The sequence below is a fragment of the Mustela nigripes genome, chromosome 1, assembly GCF_022355385.1.
Source record: "Mustela nigripes isolate SB6536 chromosome 1, MUSNIG.SB6536, whole genome shotgun sequence".
NCBI lineage: Eukaryota > Metazoa > Chordata > Mammalia > Carnivora > Mustelidae > Mustela > Mustela nigripes.
In genome coordinates, this window is record NC_081557.1 from 61,442,522 (window position 1) to 61,461,771 (window position 19,250).

General features: G+C 47.2%; 1 protein-coding gene across 3 annotated transcripts in view; it reads right to left on the reverse strand.

Annotated features, from left to right (window-relative positions):
- The window catches only part of ME3 (malic enzyme 3), a 219,772-nt gene that overhangs the window by 114,186 nt on the left and 86,336 nt on the right, over positions 1-19,250 (reverse strand). For all 3 annotated transcript variants that reach the window (XM_059412342.1, XM_059412343.1, XM_059412344.1), the window contains 2 exons: positions 14,351-14,484; positions 11,288-11,437 (listed from right to left, as the gene is read on the reverse strand). In XM_059412342.1, the coding sequence (XP_059268325.1) occupies positions 11,288-11,437; positions 14,351-14,484 (284 nt within the window). The remainder of the gene's footprint in view (positions 1-11,287; positions 11,438-14,350; positions 14,485-19,250) is intronic.

Sequence of the window (19,250 nt, forward strand, 5' to 3'; positions counted from 1 at the left end):
TCACATAATAAGAAGTGCAGGGGAAGGCACCTCCACGATTTGTTTATTCAGTGGCTCAACAATGTCACTAAGGACACAGGCTGCCTGCATTACCATTTGGGGCATTACTGGCCTGCCCTCTGGGCTGTTTTCTTTGTGAAAGTAGAATGATTAACAGAATTCCACGCATCCCATGTGGACGTGGAAGAAGGAGCCCTCTTGGGACAAGAAACACCTTTCCAGGAGTCCTCTGGCAGACTACCCTCCCCTCTCTTTGCCCAGAATTGTCACTGGCCGAAGGACTTTACCATGATTGGCTGGGATTAATTAAGACCCACTACTTGGTGCTGGGAAAGACCAAGACTTCTTCAAAGCACATGGCCACTGGGAGAAAGAAAGGTCACTGACAAAGCAAAACAAAAACACAACCAGGGTTTTGTGAAGGAGGAAAGGGCAGCCAGCGACATGTCTTCCGCATTCCCAGTCCCGAGCATCTGTGATCCTGGCTTGTTCCAACCATGTGTCTCACTCAGGCAGTTCTTCCTGCTTGGAGCTCATCCACAAATCTTTGCATGCAAGGGATTGTGCTGGGTCATGTTCCCAATGGGAATCAAAATCTGTTTTTCAAGGTTTAGATCAAGAAACAACAATTCAGTGGAGAGATTTCTTACCACAATGAATTACTTGCATACTTCCGGAATAAACTAGACAATCCCCACCGCACTTTACAAAGTGGCTTACATTGCTTTAGAGATGCTCTTCGCAGCTGGCCTGTGAACTCCTCAGGGTCAGAGACCTGGAATAAACTATCTTATTCCATTTGGATCTTTCCTGTACTTGACGGTGGCCAACCATAAAGATGATGCTTAATCAAGGCTTGCTGAACCTAATTAGAAGACAGTCTTTAAGCGTTCTGTCTGGTGTGTCTGCAGGCACTATGCTCAGCACCATGGGAGACACAGAGAAGAACAAAACCTAGTTCATTTCCCTCCTGAAGCCTGGGGTCCAGGAGAGGAGCTCATATGATAAGAGCTGTCAAGCTGGAGAAGTCCTTCCGTCTTCCACCACCCAGATTACTTTTTACTCTTTTGACTTTTTCACTTGTTCCCCTCCAGTAACCTCTGGACAGCGTGGAGGCCACACTGGGCACCCTGCCGCAGCCTTGTTTCCATCTGCAGCGTCCCAGACAGAATCTTCCTGATCTACTCCTTCCCATCACTCTCCCGTTCCCACAAAAACCTATCCTTCCTAACTCCTAATCTCCGTGGGTGGTTTTTTTTTTTTTTTGTTTGTTTGTTTGTTTTTTGGTAAGATTTATTTATTTATTTGAGAGAGAGAGCAGGGGGATGGGCAGAGAAGGGAGAGGGAGAAAAATCCTCAAGCAGACTCCTTGCTGAGTGCAGAGCCAGACACAGGGCTTAAACCCAGGACCCTGAGATCATGACCTGAGCTGAAACCCCAAGAGTCAGATGCTTAACCCACTGAGCCACCCAGGGGCCCACAATCTCTTTGTTTTTGGGAAACTCTGGTTCAAGATTAGTCTCTAAGAAACCAGTTCATTGATAAAGTTTTCAATGTTACCCATCCAGGGCACATGAAACATTTGAGGGGATTCCTGTAGGGGCAATGAGCCAATCCAAGGACCTGACTATAAGAGTGGGTTTTAGGCATCTGCCTGCTGGGGGTGGAGTTCTTTTCTGGCAAGGCAGAAATTTACCCGTTTTCAAGAAATTTTACAACAACGATCCTTTATTCTTCATCTAGCCCAGAGCCTTTCAAAATATATGCACTGTTGGGGGCATCTCTTGTGAAGCCACTCCCTTTGGACTAAACTTAGCGTGAGCAAACCCAAGTTGCCTTGCATTTTACAGGTTAACGAGAGATCAAGGTTATTAGAGGCAAGGTCTACTCAACTCCTGCCTGTATGTACGTATTTCCTTCTCAGTAAGGAAATTCTCCCACCCCTATTCTTTTGATCAGCATGGCTGGGATCGCCAGGGACAAAGGAGGAAAAGGACAGAGTCCGATAAAAAAGAAACAAAAATCAGTTTGTTTAAATTGCCAGGGAAATCTGCCTTTGGCTAAAGGAAGTCAAACCCAGAACATCCTGTTCTAGTTAATAAAGCTCATTTGCTCCCAGCTTGAGCAGAAAAATAGAATCTCTGTGCCTGTGGGAGCGGCTCAACCTTTCCCACCTTTACTCTCAGCCCCTACACCCACACTCATGGATGGCTAGGGGCTCCTCGGTCCTCCCCAAAAAGCAGATGCTCCTTCTGGATGCTAACGTCCCAGGCAGGTCCCAGGCAGTTCAGTACAAACTCACTTCTTTTGTATGTAAATCTTCAAACTTCCTCTGCAAAAGAAAAAGTCAGTTCCCTGTAATTCAGATGCAAGAATTAACGGTCCTTCTTTCCTCTGTGTTTCTCTGTTTCAGAGTGTTTCAGTGAGGTGGGATCCAGACACAATGTAACTTGCTTCAAGAGACATTCGTGTCAGATAAAAGCTGGACCACCTCATGCTTTGGAAAGACTCCTGGTGGCACCTTCTTAGCTCTCTTCCAGCCTGAATTCCCAAGCACGGGAACAACCCAAGGCAGACCCTGGATGGCCCAGCTGGTCTGCCTGGGAAGGAGCCCACGTGTGAGTCAGAGCTTTTCAGCAAAATGACACTTCTGCGGATAAGCCTGCAAGCTTTTTCTTGTCAGAAAATGGTAAGTGTATGTTTCCATCTCCTCTTACATCTTCCTCCTTTCAATGCCAGACACCTCAGAGGCAAATGGATATAGCACAGTGCTCTAGTCCGCTCAACATTTACAGACTAGAAGGGTTGGAACGGGAAGATGCCCCAGAGACCCCCTAATAAAATTCTCTTGTTTTATAGATGAGCACACAGAGGCCCAGAGCCGGGGAGGGATGCATTGACAGTCGCACTGCCAAAACGCTAAAACTGGCACAAAAGCCTTTGTCTCATGACTCGCAGCTTTTTCTACGAATGCCCAGCGGGGCCTGGAAGTATCTGCTCCTTCTGCTTCCTGCAGATGGTCTCCATTCAGTTTTCAGGGGCAACCTTTCGCCAGCTTTTCATCCTGTGGCTTTCAAAGTGTGGTCCCTGCCCCAGCAGCATCCGGGTCACCTCGAATCTGCGTTTTACCAGGACTCCGGGTGCTTCTAATGCAAGCTGATCTGTGATGCCCTACGGTTAACCTGTTCGCCTCACCCACCCAGTTCATCAGGGGGTCAGGACGCTAATCAGATCCATCTAATTTCACAGCCCTTTTCCGGCTTAGCTCTTCAAGTGACCTGTAAGGTGGGCGTTCACTTAAGGGACCCGTGGGGAACGAGTTTATGGTAAATTTGTGACTAGGAGCTGGAGTGGAAAGCTAGGAACCAGCACTCGCTCCCCCTACTTCCTCCAGTTGCTCCCACCTGCACTGCTGTCCTCTCCCCCCAGATCTGCTCATTTAATTCCTTTCCCTCTCTTCCTTCATAGCTGGCATCTGCTTTTGGTCTACTACGACCCGACTCTGATGTCTAAACCATAGCACACTTTTTGCCCAATTTCTCTTCCTAACTGTAAAAGTCTCCCTACATAACTTTTCCCATTTTTCCATCACATTCCTGTCAAGGACTCCAATGGGCCCAGCCCGTCTTCTGAGCCAGGCCACGCTGGTCACTCCAGTGCTTGGTGGTCTTTGGTCTGATGAGTTTTCCTGTCTAATCAACTGCTGAGTGTGCATTTTGGGAGAGGGAGGACTTCAGTGCACTCTACAGGAGGAGGAAGTTGGGGGAGGAGAAAGGAAGCACCCAGGGTCTCCCTCCAACCCACCTGAACCTCCCCACTAACCCTGTGAATGAGACACGAGGGAACCTGGCAGCGGCTACAATAGTTAGGCTTGCTGAAGGGTGAATGGAGATGGAGGTTCTGTTCTATTATCATGACCTTAATCTTCGATTCACTGCCAGGCTGGAGTGGCCTAGGAAATAGGGATGGCAGGTTAATGATGCCCCGAAAGTCACAGAAGACCAAGTTGGGAAAACTGTCGAGATCACCCAGCACAGTGGTTTGTAGTATGGGCTGCCCATGAGAATCCCTGGCAAGCTTTTGAAAAGGAAACCTGCCCGGGACCCACCTTGGGGATTCTGTCTTAAAAGCTCCCACATGTTTTTAATGCACAACTGTCACTAAGAACTATGGCTTTAACTTGACCCTGTTTGTTTTCCAGGTGGGGAAATAGGCTCAGCTATATAATGTAACTGGGGCTCAGTCAGAGATCTCCTTCCTAACTTGGTTATAGAGTTTGGGTTATTAGATCATCAGTGGCTAGAGCTGGAAGAGATCACAGAAGCCATGCAGTCCAACCCTATGCTTTGACTTGAGACCACGGAGCTCAGAGACTTGCCTACATGTTCAGCCGGGAAGCAGGGAGAGGGCTCCACACCATACATCCTGACTCTTCATCCAGTGCTCTGCGCCCAGTGCCAGGGCTGCCGGATGAGAAGCTAAGCAGACCCAGCTATGGGCCGTGTGCTTGCTGTGTTTTGGGGAGCCTTCTCAGTGGCACGGTGGCAACAGCTTGGCAGAGAAACCTGGTGTAACCGCATGAGGCATGGGCTCGGCCAAAGGAATCAGCACTTCGGTGCCCCAAGAATGGGGAGCAGACAGCCGGTCTGAGGATGCTAACCCTTGCTTTCTGCCTGCCTTCCAATCATGCTGGGAGCGTGTGTGTCTGTTCTGGACCAGCTGAGAGTGGGGCTGAGGTCCACGTGATGATGGGCTCAGAGGTCATCCCTGGGTGTCAGGGGTCTTCGGACATTTGCCGAGATAACGTTGTTTTTGTTTCCCAGAGTGGCTTGAAGTCAAGATGTTGGTGCCCACTGGCCCTGTGAAGGGTTAGCAATGGCTTCAGCTGGCATTTGGGATGCAGAGGCACGTGGCCCAGGGCCCTTGGGTATGTGTACGCAGGGACAGGTGGTGGAAGCGGTTGAGATGGTTGAAGGTAAAGAGGTTCCGATGTAAAAACAAAACCAGATGAAAGAGTAAATAAAAGCATGTAGGGATTCAAGCACAAAAGCAAAAACAAAATGAGGCAATGGCTGAACAGATATAGTGAGGAGGAAACAGGAAGCCCAAGGAGGTGAGTATGAGCCTTAATCGCACCCCTTCTGGCCGCTGGGGTGAAGGAGAAGTGATGAAAAAGTCATGTCTTTGGAAGCTTGTGAGGAATTGGGCAATGGAGAAAGCGCATTCACACACATTGAGCTCCTCTAACCTTTACAACGTGCCCACGAGGTGGACAGACCCTGTGATCTGGGCTTGGGGAGATCGAGTAGCTGAGCTCTAAGGCCATGGGGCTAATGGGGGAGCTGAGCTATTTCCCCTGGGCCCCAGTCCCAGTGCTCTGTCCATCATGGGATTGTGTGTGTCTGACCACCATGTGTGCAGGCCAGTCATACAAGGGAACTTGCATGAAGTTAACATGTAACACGTAACACGAAGTTACATTAACTTACATGTTAATCCCTCGCGTGTCTCACTGACCGGGGCCATGAGCAGCTCGACTGGGATTGCAGGAGAAACCTGGGAAACTGGCACTGGGTCCACAGGGACATCTTAGACAAGTCAGCCTTAGTTTTGATCTGGGTAAAGTAAGAAGCCCCTTTTGGGGTCGTGTAGGGCTCAGGGATAAAGGACCCGAAGTAACTAGCCGAGGGCCTGCCACGGGCGTCGTCAGCATTCCATAAATGGTAGCCGTTACTGTCCTATAAACATGTCACTGGATTTGCAGAGAAGGAAGACAATAGCCTGGCTTGGGGCCCAGGGAGGCTGGCTTTGTCCAGATCCAAACCCAACTTCAGGTGTGTTCCACAGAGCCTCGGCCCGGTGATGCCAAGGCCCACTTCCTCCCCTCCCCTCACCACTCATCACAGCCTCTAGGACTGCACCTGTCCCTGCCAACAGGGACACAAGTCCAGATCATTTCAGGTCCACATCCAACCAGAGAGTGTGTGGCACTTCAGAGGACTGAACTGCCTCAGCCAGGGAGGGTGACTCAGAGTCACATGACAGAGCCCGGGGGCACAGCTGCTGAGCACCTAGGAGGGCAGGCCCTTGACACATGGAATCTCACTGACAAGCAGCCACACGAATGGGCATCCCTCTCATTTCCCACATGAGGAGACTGAGGGGCTGCTAAACCATCAACAGTCATTGGAAAATAGTCATCGGAAACGGGGATTCAAGGCCAAGTCTGCCTGGCTTCAAGGTCCGTGCTCCTTCCAGCTCCTACACACTGCCCTCATCACCCATCCAGGTGGGACCGCACACAGAGGCTGGGCGATGTTAGGGTTCCAGGGATGTGCACATCTCTCAGAGCCCAAGAGGAGGGCGGTGAAGACAAGGTTTAAGCTTGTGAGGAACTGGACAATGGAGAAAGCACATTCACACACGTTGAGCTCCTCTGACCTTTACGATGTCCCCACGAGGTAGACAGTTCCTGTGATCCAGAGTTGACCAGTTTGGTCAAGATGGAGGAGCCTGGGGGAGGGAGAGGATTCCCTCTCACTGGATAGCAGTCTTACACCCATACTGGCTTCCCCACAGCCCCCTCCTTAGCTGAGTTGCATTTTGGACTCCTGCCTGGGCTCCCCCAGGGCTTGCTCCTCTTCTGAGTCACATGTTAATGACACTCAAAGGCCTTGCTTCAAGCCAGGCTCTGCAGGATCTATGGCCCACGGAGGCACGCGCAGAGGGTGTGCCAAAGGAGAAGAAGGAAGGGGCAGAGGAGGCTCCACAAAGCCTAGAACCTTCGGCCGTGTTTATCTGCCCGGGGATATTCAGGTGCCCATGAGATAGCCCCGCATCTCCCTCAAGGTGGTGAGGCGATGCAGAGGCACGCTGGAAGTTCAGTTTTAGCGTTGGCTGGACCTGATTAGTTGGCTTGGAGGGGGGCAGGCCCTTTCACAGAGGACTCCATTGTTCCTGGGAACCTGGCAGGAATGTTTATCATTTCAGAACCCGAGAAGGAGCTGGCTCTCTCCCTCTTGGCCTTGGGGCTGTCCTCCTTTCAGATGCTAGTCCATCAAGCCCTTCCTGGCCAGGCCTCGGAGGCAGCTCAGGGCGGAGGTGGAGCCTGTATTCTCAATTCCTTCAAGAGCCAGGCAGGTGTGGAATCCACACCTGGAAAGCGGCCAAATGGAAACCTGGAGCAACAGCTCAGATGTCACATGTCAAATAGTTTCGTTGGGTAATCATCTGAAGGAGGGTTTGTGCAAAACACATGCGGTAAGTCTGTACCAGGAGCGCGAGGGAAGGATCCAAGAACACAGTCCGGTCTGCCCATGCCTGCCTCAGCCCCGCACAGCCTCGGGCCCATTCTCTTCCAAGAGAGGCTCAGCAAACAGGATCTAGCGATCAAATATTCCTGGAGCCCCAAAAGCCCACCAAACGGGACCACTCCCAGACCGCAGCAGGCAGTGGAGCTTGGTGGTACCCGTCCACATTCCGGTTCACACTGCATGGGTTGGCACGCAGGCCTTGCTGGGTATGAGCTGTGTGACTTTGGGCAAGTCATTTCTCTGTGCCTCAGTTTGTCCATCTACAAGTAAGATGATAGTCATACGCACCTCTTAGGGGATTGTGCTAATTAAATGAGCTCATATATATAAAGACCGTAGGATAGTTGGTACCTGGCCTTCAGCGGACATGCATTGTGCTTATCATCCTCTTCTGCTCTGGGCAACTGCAGGTCTGCGGGGATGACAACATGCCTTGTTTCCCACGCTATGTGTCCAGCTTCTGTAGTACGCTGACTGCACCCACTCAGGGCTGACCTGGTTCTCTGGGCTGCAGTTGATGGCAGGGTCCTATTTCCACGCATATGAACCCCCTACTCGGCTGCCACACACGTCCCTCTCCATTGTTGACCCATTGGAGAATTGCCAATGGGGCCTGAACCCAAGTGACACGGCTCCCTGTGACTCCAACCCCTTGGGCTTGGTTGGGAAGGGAACCAAGCACTTTCTTCTTTTTGGGCAGAGACACTGGCCAATTCTCCTATCTCTCTATTCTCCCGTTTCACCCACCACGAGGTCCCAGAGACCTTACATTCTAGCAAGCGGAAAGGTGGGTATGCCTGGGTCAACAAATAATTTTGCCTCCTCCATTCTTTGCTTTCACCTTTTATGGCCCAGCTTAAATGGCATGTCTTTGATGTGGCTTTCCCTGATTCTCGTGGTCAGAATTCTTACTTCACTGGTTGCGAAACTGTGATGTTGGACAAGTTCCTTTCCTCTGGCTACCTCAGTTTTCCCATCTGGGAAATGGAGATACTGCTACCAAACTAACCTGACAGGACACTGGGAAGATCCAATATAAGCCAATGGATGTAAAAACCTACCTCCCCAACCCACGACCTTACACTCCTTGCCAGGCACAGGCGATGGGGAGAAACCCAAGCAGGATGACTACATAGGTGTCTACAAAATCAAACCCTTTCCTGGAATGGCCATTCCTCCTTCTTTACTCATGGAATTCCCAGTCATTCTCCTGGACCAGCTCAAATATTTTTTCTGTGATGCAATCCTACTGTCCCCAGGGAAAAATAAATTTCTCCCTCCCATGTACTCCCATGTAGTTCTTTGTCTCTATTAAATCTCTCTTTTTTTAAACTTTTATTATATTTAACTTATCATTATTGCCTGTCCCCTTATTGTGCTAGGGATTTGCTGGAGGTCAAGAACCATATTCATTCTTTGGGGGTAATTTCATGATGCCCCGTGCCCAGTAGCTGCTCCATAAATGTTCATGAACTCAAGTTTTGCTTTGTGTGTTCCCTGGATTCTAGAGTGGGTTCTGGAGACAAATCCTGCTGTGTTTGCAGGATCCTGACCCTATTACTAGTTCATCTGGAGCCCACAACTAAATCTACAACCTAATCCCCGGAGTCTGTGGAGAAGGGCTCCCACACAGCCTGGGAGCGGGAAGGCTTGCATTTCCACAGGATCTCAGCTGCAAACCAGTAGCAGCCGCGAGCTACGGCTAAAGGACTTCAGGAAACAAAGAGTTCTGGAAGAGCCAAATCGCATGTGTAGGTCAACGTGTGAGTTCCTTAAGTGTTCAATGACTCGATTTTCTTTTAAAAAATGTAATGGTGTCTACGTATAATATGACTCTATGTTTAGCAATTCTTCCTTCTTCCTGTAACGGTCACTGAAGGCAAATCGACACTCACATTTATGCCGGGTCCCTTATTCATGCCTCACATTTTACCGTCACAATGAGATCTGAAGTAGTAGTATTATTACCTGCATTTCATAAATGTGGAAATTAAGGCTGAGAGAGGATAAGGAACATGCCTAACATCAAGGAGACTAAATCTCATGGCCAACAGCAAAGACCTAGGTCTTCCTAGCCAGTATACAATGCAGCTTTCCCATTAGAGTGTCAAGTGCTTGCCCAGTACTGGTCTAGTCCACACAAATGGATCTGACATGTTTCCAGCCCTCTCAAGAAATTTGTGTTCTGGTAGAGACAGCTGATATACACATAATTAAAAACATGAAGCACGAAAACTATAACTATGGACTAGAAGTATGTGTGATGACTTAAGGGGGAGCACGAGGGGGGCGTGAGCCGTTCCACCCAGTGGGGATCAGGGAAGACAGAGAAGCCTAGTCTTGGGCAACCTGAAAGTCTAGCCTCCATTCTGACGGACAGAGAACCAGGAGAGGAGAGCAGGCAGATGCAGGAGGCGGAGAGGGCCCCGAGTGTGAAAGGGTGGAGGGCTGGAGCGCCAGGCATCCTTGGGCATGGGGAACAGATCAGATTAGCTAGGGCATGGGATTTCTGAGTAGGAGCTGGGCTGTGACAGACTCGCTCTTGTCAAAGTGCTGGACTTCTTTCTTTCAGCCTTGTAGGCCGCTGAAGGCCTCAGAGGAGGATCATGAGCTGACCTGCATTGGGCAGGAGGGAGGGCCTGGGGGATCATTTCTGAGTAGGGACTGGGAGGTAAATAGGGTCCTGCATCTTCAGAAAGGTACCATCAGTTTCCAAGGTCTCTGCCAGGACGGGTTTCGGAATGATAATAAGAAAAAAGGAGTCTCTTTCCTGTTGAAAGAGAGGTTGAACACTAGAATTGCTCTGGAACCCGATGAAGCGCCCCCGACAGGACGGCAGGAGCATGGCTATTCTGAGGGATGAGGACTTGTGGGTGTCTACAGCTGTACAACCTCCCACAAGACGAGGTCTGATACACTGCCCTCTGTCAAGGGTGATGTATGGCCAGAAAAGGAAGGAGGGGAACCAGCATTAGTCCCTGGGCTCTCAGCCTGCAAGGTTCAGCCCGAATGCTGGCATCAGCACAGGAAGACTGTTTTTTCCAAATTAACAAAAGATGTTTGAGATCCATGATTCCATATTCATCATACATCAAATGATATATACACAAAGATTTATAAATTCTATGGAAACATAAATGACACATCTCCGCACAATACACTATATTTTTCCATGTTCTAACACAGACCAAAACAATGTCCCATTACCTATAATAAATGCAGGTCCCTTTTTTAATTGTCAGTGCTAGAAATACGTATTGATAATTACCAGGCACCTTGTGCTGCGGATTTTGGGAAAATACTCCCATTTTTCCTTTTTTTATATACTTTAAAAAATATATCTTCTAAACTCATCATGGAAAACAAAACAAAATAAAACAAAACCAAAAAACCCCAAAACCAAAAAACAAGCCATCTTTTTAGAAAACTTCCCCCAAATTCTTTGTCTATTAAAGAAAACCTAGTGCCAAATTTTTGCCTAATAAAACGACATTTTAAGTGGAATCTGAGTCAAGCCCCAATGAAGGAACGAATACTGGTTCTCTGAGTCAGCAGAAGAATTCAGTCTTTGGAATCCAACACTCCATTATTCATTGGCCCGAATTGGTAAGAGAGCTGTCAGCACTGTGGAGATGACCAGAAAAGCAGAGGGTGGGTGGGTGGGTGGGGTGTTTTACGTGGATAATGAAAGAAAACCAATCCGAAATACCTCTCAGGACAACTCTGAACAGTATGTTGGGTGTTTATCATCCGGAGCGGAGCGGAGCGCTGCTCTCCCCTTGCTTCCATACTCCCCTCATTGCTCTGTGCCTGGGGTAATTTTCTGAGCAAGTGCTTAAAATCAAATGTCTTGTCAAGCCTCTGGCTCAGTCAGGCACAGCCTCCAGAGTCCCATTAAACAAGGTCAGAGGAAAGAATTAATTCCCGTGGAGGAGACAGCCCCTCCCTAAGCCCGTGCCCCCAGGACGGCTCACCGGGGCCTGCGGAAGGTCAGGCCGTAGTGCTGACAGGCCAGCCCCACAGTGGGAGTGTACACGATGGGCATGAATTTCTCCACATCTGACGTCAGCACGCGGTAGAAGAGCTTCTCGTTCCGGTCCTGGAGTGTCATGAGAATGATGTACCTTGGAAAGGGAGACAAGAACCAAGCTGGTCACGTGGGCCCTACAGGTGGGAGCACAAAAGGCCCTTGATGCAAAGACCCAGGGCTCCCACTCAGCTACGTACAATGGCACGTTCATGGGCAAATCACCATCTCTCCTCAGCATGAGTCTCATTTTCTATGAAATGAGGAGAGAATCATCTGCTTTATCGTACTTACTCTTATTCATGGCGTAGGCACAATTCTAAATATTCTACATTAATTCATATAAAACTCCCAAGGACTTGTGAGGCAGGTACTAAAATGTGGACGACTTTAGAGATAAGGAGACGAGGCACAGTGACATGAAATTGCTCCCCAAGGTCTCGTGGCAGAGTAAGGATTTGAGTCTAAGCAATCTGATTCTTGAATCTCAACCACGGTGCCATGGTTAGTTACGTTATCACGAGGTGGACACTGAGAAAAGACAACCAGGCTGGGGCGGAGTGGGGTCCAGGAAGATATTGAACACACCAGTGATTTTCCCACCCCTTGTGGCTGGATCCTGTCACAGCCAGAGCTCTCAAGTGTCTGAGTACGACCTGACCTCAGAAGGCACGCTCCAAAAAAATCTCTTTCTCACCTATTCCCTGAAGCCTAAAATCACGAAGCCAGGAAAACAGCCTTTCATTTCATAGTCCTGAAAATGCAAAAACCCTAGGAGAAAAAAGACCCAGGGTCTGAAATTCATGATGGGGTGTAGGTGACTACTGACATCACACCCATCCTGGACAACAGCTTAGGAGAGCCTGCGGGCACTTGAACCCTGGCATGGAATGGGTGAGAGTGATGTTCCCATAGGGCAATGATCCCTGAGTGTGGTAACAGGGTCCTAGGTTTGAATCCCGGCTCTGCTGTTTCCTAGTTTTGTGACTCTGGGGAAGCCACATGACTTCTTGGGGCCTCAGTCTCTCCTTCCTTCCCAAAGGCACTGGTCCAGAACTAAAAATAGTGTTTAGAAGGAGGGTTTCTGCTTAGAAAAGCCAGCATCTCAGCTCATTACTGGTGTAAGCATTCTTTTCCTCAGTAGTCATTTACACACATCTCTTCTCAGTTCTACATTCAGTGATTTCGAGTTGGTAACTTGAAATCGGTCATGGTTGGGAATATTCCCATTATGGAAATGGGAAAATGCTACAAATCAGGGCTCCCTCGGTGCCCCAGAACCAGTCAGTAAACATTTACCAGCATACCATTACCCTTACCCAGAAGAAGCTGGGGAGCTTCCTTAGCATTTCCCTGAGCACCTGCTGAAATAAGGAATTCTGGGAATGAGTGGGTCAGAGAAGTCAGTGGGTCAGTGGGTCAGAGAAGTCAGCAGAGCGCCAGGAATAAGCTCTCTGGAGCTCCCACAATCAGGCAAGTCCCCTGCTCCTGGGGCCCACCATGTCTTCCCTCTTATATAGGTAAGTTCCATCTAGCTGAACAAACCCAGAGAAGTATGAGCAAAGAGGATTTCACGTTGGACTTTAATTCTTTGTAAATTTAACAGAAGAGGGAAGCTCAGGTTGTTCAAAGTTCAAAGCATGTGTAATGCTGTCAGTTGAATTCATTGTGTACTTTCTGGCTGGCTCTTCAGGGTGATGTAGCCAGACCCAGTGTGGGTAGAATAAACAAGAGGGAGTGAATATATGACCTGAGTTGCAGTATGGCCTTGGAGTTCATGGGAGTGATATCCACAGCATTCAGCCCTTCAGGACTGCGGGGGTGGGGGATAGGGGGAGTAGGCAGAGATTTCCTCATTCACTACCATTTGGAAGCAGTGGCTACTGTGAGGGGAGCACAAGAAGGTGGGAACAGGATCACCCTAACATGCTGCTGAGCTCTACCCTCACGAGGACAGCCACGCCATCAACAACCCCAAATCTTGGCCATTAAGCTCTACAGATATGTAGGGGGAACCCATATCCTCCCCCTAAATTTCCACTGGAGCCCATAGCAAGGTGACGTATTTATTTTACAAGCTTTTGCATAGGGCCTCCTGTTGTAAGTTACAGTTACTATGTAAGTGTTCTGAGCATGTTAGAATACTAATGCACTTAAGCCTTATCATAACCGTATGAGTTCAATACAACTGATCTACACATTGTACAAATGAGGAATGACCCAGTCGGTGAGGGGTAATTTTTGCTATTAAGTGGTAGAATGAGGATTGGAACTTAGTCTGACACTGGGGTCTAGTCTTGTAGCCATTAAGCGCCAAAGCCTCCAGCTGTGGCATAGCAGAGCAGTAAAAGGCAGACTACAGAGAGAACTGTGTTCGAATCCTGGCTGTACCAGTTCATAGACATGTGACCTGGGAGGTCACGACCTTCTGTAGGGAAACTGACGAAGCTGACCCTGTGATTCCTCAGTTGGCTCTTCATGGAATATCCTCCCTAGGAGAACCCAGAGGGGTGGCAGGGTTAGTTACAGTTCCCATAAATGTCTAACATAGGATATCCTAGGTCCTTTCCGAGGTGTTGCTGTGCATTTCCACTTTGCTCCCCACAACATTCCCCTTATTCTAGAGACCTGGACGATGGACCCCTCTCCCGACACACTTGTCCTGCGCGCTCCCCTTATTCCTGCTGAGTGAAATGCCTTTTATGAACCCCACCGCTGTCTGATGAAACCCTAACTGTGCTTCTCGGGCCGACTCGGATGCCACTGCTTCCCAGAGGACCAACCAGATTGCACCTGCTGGAAGTCAGTCTCCCTTCCGAGTTCTGACTCTGCCTCGGTCCTAACAAGCCCAGTCCCTTGGGGAGATGACCTGGGGCTGGGGCTGGGACTGGGGCTGGGATCTCTCAGGGGCTCTCAGCCTCTCCTCCTGGAGAGTACAAGACAACCCGTGTGCTGCAGGAGACAGCTGAACTTGGGGCTTGGGTCGAGGGAACGGACTCTAGGCACTGACTTGTCCAGGTCGCTCTGCTGCCGCTCGTAGTATCTCATGATCCGAAGGAGCTGGACGTCCTGGCTCAGGAAGCAGGGGGGGATCAGGCCGTGGATTCCAAGCTGCAGCCTTTCTTCCAGTGTAAAGGCCATCCCCTGAGAGAACAAGAAAGAAACACACACGCATGAAGGGATACGCGTGAAACTGAGGAGCAGGGAGGTCCCAGCAGCAGAGAGCCAAAAGTCACCTTCTGCTGGCATTGGTCTCATGGTTTTCTCATGACTCAGCGGGGTTACGGGGTTTTAGAAAGAAGGCCGCAGAGCTGAAAGGCCATTTTGCTCATATCAGATCAAGAGCCATAGTCTCAACATGACTTACACTGTGGAGATCAACCTTGATCACGACCTTGATCACCAGGCTGGGTTTTGCTTGCCCGTGTTCTCTGCTGTAAAGCGACTTCTTTTTCGGAACTCTCCTGCATGGGAGATTGGTCTCTTCTCTCCCATGTGTCTTTATTCAGTCTCTTGTCTATATGAAAAGGGACTTGTGGGTATTTATTTTATACTTTGGATTATACTCCAATACTGCTTTATTTATTTTTTTACTCAAATTTTTCCAGCTTTGGCCACTGGGAACTTTCAGTCAGTTCCTGTGTCCCTTGAACATATGCTCTTAAGTCCTTCCTCCTTCCTCTCCTTCTTTCTCTCTCTTCCTTCCTCCTTTGCTTTTCCTTTCTTCCTTCCTTCCCTCCCCCCCCCCCCCCCCTTTCTTTCTTTCTCTCCTTCTCTCTTTCTTCTCTTTCTGTCTTTCCTCTCTTGCCTCTACTTCTTACTTTCTGGCACAGTATGCTCCAAGCCTGTCTTGTATATTGCCTACCCTAGTCCTAGAATCAGCCATTTTTTTTTTTTTTCTTCCCCAGTGATGCCTGATTCCTTCTTTGGAGCATGGCATTAGAACCCAAGATCTGGGCTCTTTTTAATAAATGTGCTACTTACTACTGGGGTTTTGTTGTTTCTAGTTCCTTTCAGCTGAAAGAGCAAGGAAATGAATCTATACTAAGCTAAACGTAACTACATCCAAATGTCTCTAGTCCATTACCACATGGGTCATTCTAGCCTCACCACTTCGCGAATCAGTAAATTCTCACTCCACCCAGGAGAGACTTAGCTACCCCCACCTGCCGTCTATGTACTTAGTTACTAGATTCCAGCACACATATAGAAAAGTATCAGAATTGTTACCTAACGCCGCAATGGGAATCAACTTAGTACACCAGAGTATAGTGCTTACAAGCTGTTCCTTTTGCCTTCAGTCTTAGAAACTCCACTTATTTCCCAAGTTGCTCAGGTCATCACTTTTCCTTCCACCTCCTTCACTGAAGTTGTATCATACATTTATAACACAGTTATATTCTCCTGTCACAGTCTGCCTTCTTTCGTGGGATCCAACAACCTACTAAATGATTTGAGAAAATCTGGATACATTAAGAGCCATTCTTTGTACTGTAAAGTTCTATGAGTTTTGATAAATGCATAAGATCATGAATCCATCATGACAGCATGTGCTTTACCTATCAATCCCTCCCTTCCTTGCCTTGGACCACTGGCAACTACTGATTTTTTTTTTTAAAGATTTTATTTATTTGTCACAGAAAGATATCACAAGTAGGCAGAGAGGCAGGCAGAGAGAGAAGGGGAAGCAGGCTCTCTGCTGAGCAGGGAGCCCAATGCGGGGCTCAATCCCAGCACCCTGAGATCATGACCTGAGCCGAAGGCAGAGGCTTAACCCACTGAGCCACCCAGGTAACCCACTGAGCCACCCAGGCACCCCACTACTGAATATTTTTACACTGTCTGTGCAGTTTTGCCTTTTCCAGAATGTGAAACCATTGGGATCACACAGTGTGTAGCCTTTTCAGACTAGCTACTTTCACATAGCCATAAGCATATAGTTTCATCCATCCATTTTTGTGCCTTCGTAATGCATTTCTTTCTTAAAGATCTTATTAATTTATTTGAAAGAGAAAGAGAGACCAAGCAGGGTCGGGGGAAGAGCAGAGGAAGAAGCAGGCTCCCCCTCTGAGCCACCTAGATGCCCCTATAACTCCTTTCTTTTCATCATGGGATGACATTCCAGTCTGGTTTTACTGTGGTTTGTTTCCCCATTTATCTATTCATCTTGGTTGCTTCCAGCTTTTGGTGAATATAAATAAAGTTGCTATAAATATTCATGGGCAGGTTTTGTGTGGACATGAGTTTTCAAATCAGTTGGGTAAATACGTAGGAGTGCAATTGCTGGACCATATGGTAAGACTATGTTTAGCTTTTTAAAGAAACTGCCAAACGGTTTTCTAAAGTGGCTTCACTACTTTGCATTCCCACCAGCAGCCTCTGAGTTTCTCTTGTTCCACACTGTCTCTAACATTGGGTGGTGTCAGTTCTTAAAATTTTAGTCACTGTAATAGATATGGAGTGGCATGCTATTATTGTTTTAATTTGCAATTCCCTATTGGCATATTGATGCTGAGGATTTTTTCATATGCTTATTTTCCATCTGTCTATCTTTTGGTGAAGTATCTGTTCAGATTTTTTGCCCATTTTTTGTTTTGTTGTTTTATTATTGAGTCTTAAGAATTCTTTGATCAACAGTTTCAATGCAACCCATATCAGAATTCAAATGGCCTTTCCTGCAGAAATAGAGAAGCCAGTCCTCAAAATCATATGTAATAACAAGGGGCCCCGAACATCCAAAACCATTTTTTTAAAAAAAGGTTTTGAAATGTAATACAAAGCTACAGTAATCAAAACAGTGTGGTACTGCATAAGGACAGATAAATAGATCGACAGACTAGAATCAAGAGTTCAAAATAAACTCACACATCTATGGCAATTGATTTTTTACAAGGACATCATATCCATTCAATGGAGGAGAGAACAGTTTCTTAAAGAGTTGGTGCTGGGGCGAGTGCATTTCCACATGCAAAAGAATAAATTTGGTTCCCTACCTCACACCCAATACAAAAATTAACTAAAAATGGATCAATAACCTAAAATATAAGAGCTAAAATCATAAAACTCTTGGAAGGAAACATAGGAGTAAATCTTTATGACTTTGGATTTAGCAATGAATTCTTAGATGTGATACCAGAAGCATTAGTACAAAGGAAAAATTAGGTAAATTGACTTCATTTAAAAATTTTCATACAAAAAGGACACTATCAAGAAAGTGAACAGGAATGCCTGGGTGGCTCAGTCAGTTAAGCCTTTGCCTGCAGCTCATGTCATGATTCCAGGGTCCTGGGATGGGGTCCCACATTGGGCTTCCTGCTCAGTGGGAAGTCTGCTTCTCTTTCTCCTGCCACTCCCCCTGCTTTTTCTCTTTCTCTCTGAGAAATAAATAAAATCTATTAAAAAAAAGTTAAAAAAAGAAAGTGAACAGACAACCCACAGAATGGGAAAAACATCTGGAAATAGCGTAAGGCATTTAATATCTAGAATCTATGAATAATTGCTTCAGCAGAACAATCAACAGAAAGCAATCCCATTGAAAAATGGGCAAATAAACAACCTGAAAGTACATTTCTCCAAAGAAGATTTATAAATCGCCATTAGTACATGGGAAAAACGTCAGCATCATTCATCAGGAAAATGCAAAATCAAAACTACAGCGAGATGTTGTTTCACACCCACAGAGATGGATGGAATAAAAGCAACAGTAAATAACAAGTGTCGATGAAGATGTGGAAAAAATAAAACCCTCATATGCTGCTGGTAGGAACAGAAATTATTAGCAGGCCCACCAAAAGCTAAACCTAGAACTACCGTAAGACCCCAGCAATTCCACACCCAAGTATATTCCAGAAGGAACTGAAATCAAGGACTTGAACAGACACTGGTACACCAACACCCAACGCAGCATTATCGACAATATCTTCAAGATGGAATCAACCCAACATATGAACAGACCAACAAGATGCGATTGTGTGCAGTGAGGGTTTATTCAAACACAAAAAGGAATGAAGTTCTGATCCATGCTACTACGTGGATGAACGTTGAAAACAGCATGCTAAGTGAAATAAGCCAGATATGAAAGGACAGATACATGATTCCACTTTCACAAAATATCTAAAATAGGCAAAGTCGTAGACACAGAAAGTAGATGAGAGATTTTTTTAATGGTTTTTTGTTGTTGTTGTTGTTGTTGTTTTTCAGTAATCTCTACACCCGATGCGGAGCTCGGACTCACCACCCTGAGATGGTGAGTCGTAGTCGTATGCTCCACCAATGGAGCCAGTCAGACTCCTGTAGAAAGTGGATTAGATTTCCCTAAGGGCGGAGATGGGCATGGTTGAGTTTTGCTTAATGGATACAGAGTTTCTGTTTGGGATGATGACACAATTCTGTGAATACACATCATGCCACTTAACTATACACTTAGAAATGGTTAAGATGGTACGTTTTGTTCTACTTTCCCACAACTTTAAAAAATTAATAATATACAACACCTCTAAACCACTGAGTCGTACACTTTAAATGGGTGAATTATAACTCCATAAAGCTGTCTTAAAAGAATTCTTTGCATGTTTTAGATCTGAGTCTTGTATTGCCCATGTATTCTGTAAATATTTCTCTGAGTATGTGGCTTGTCTTTTCATTCTCTCACAAGTGTCTTTCACAAACAAGCCTCTTCTGGTTCGGGAACTGGCAGGAAGACGGGGAATCAGTGGGGCTCATGGAATCTGCCCCCTGGCCCAGTTAAGCCCTATGGAGACAGTGTCTGTTGGCAGGAGTACAGGGACTGGTTCCCTAAGGGACATTGAGAGGCATGGGGACCACAGCTGTTCCACCTTTATCTCAACATGATAAGGTGTCACCCATTGTGTAAAGGAGACCCCTTCTATGTAGAAGTCAGCCAGCACGAC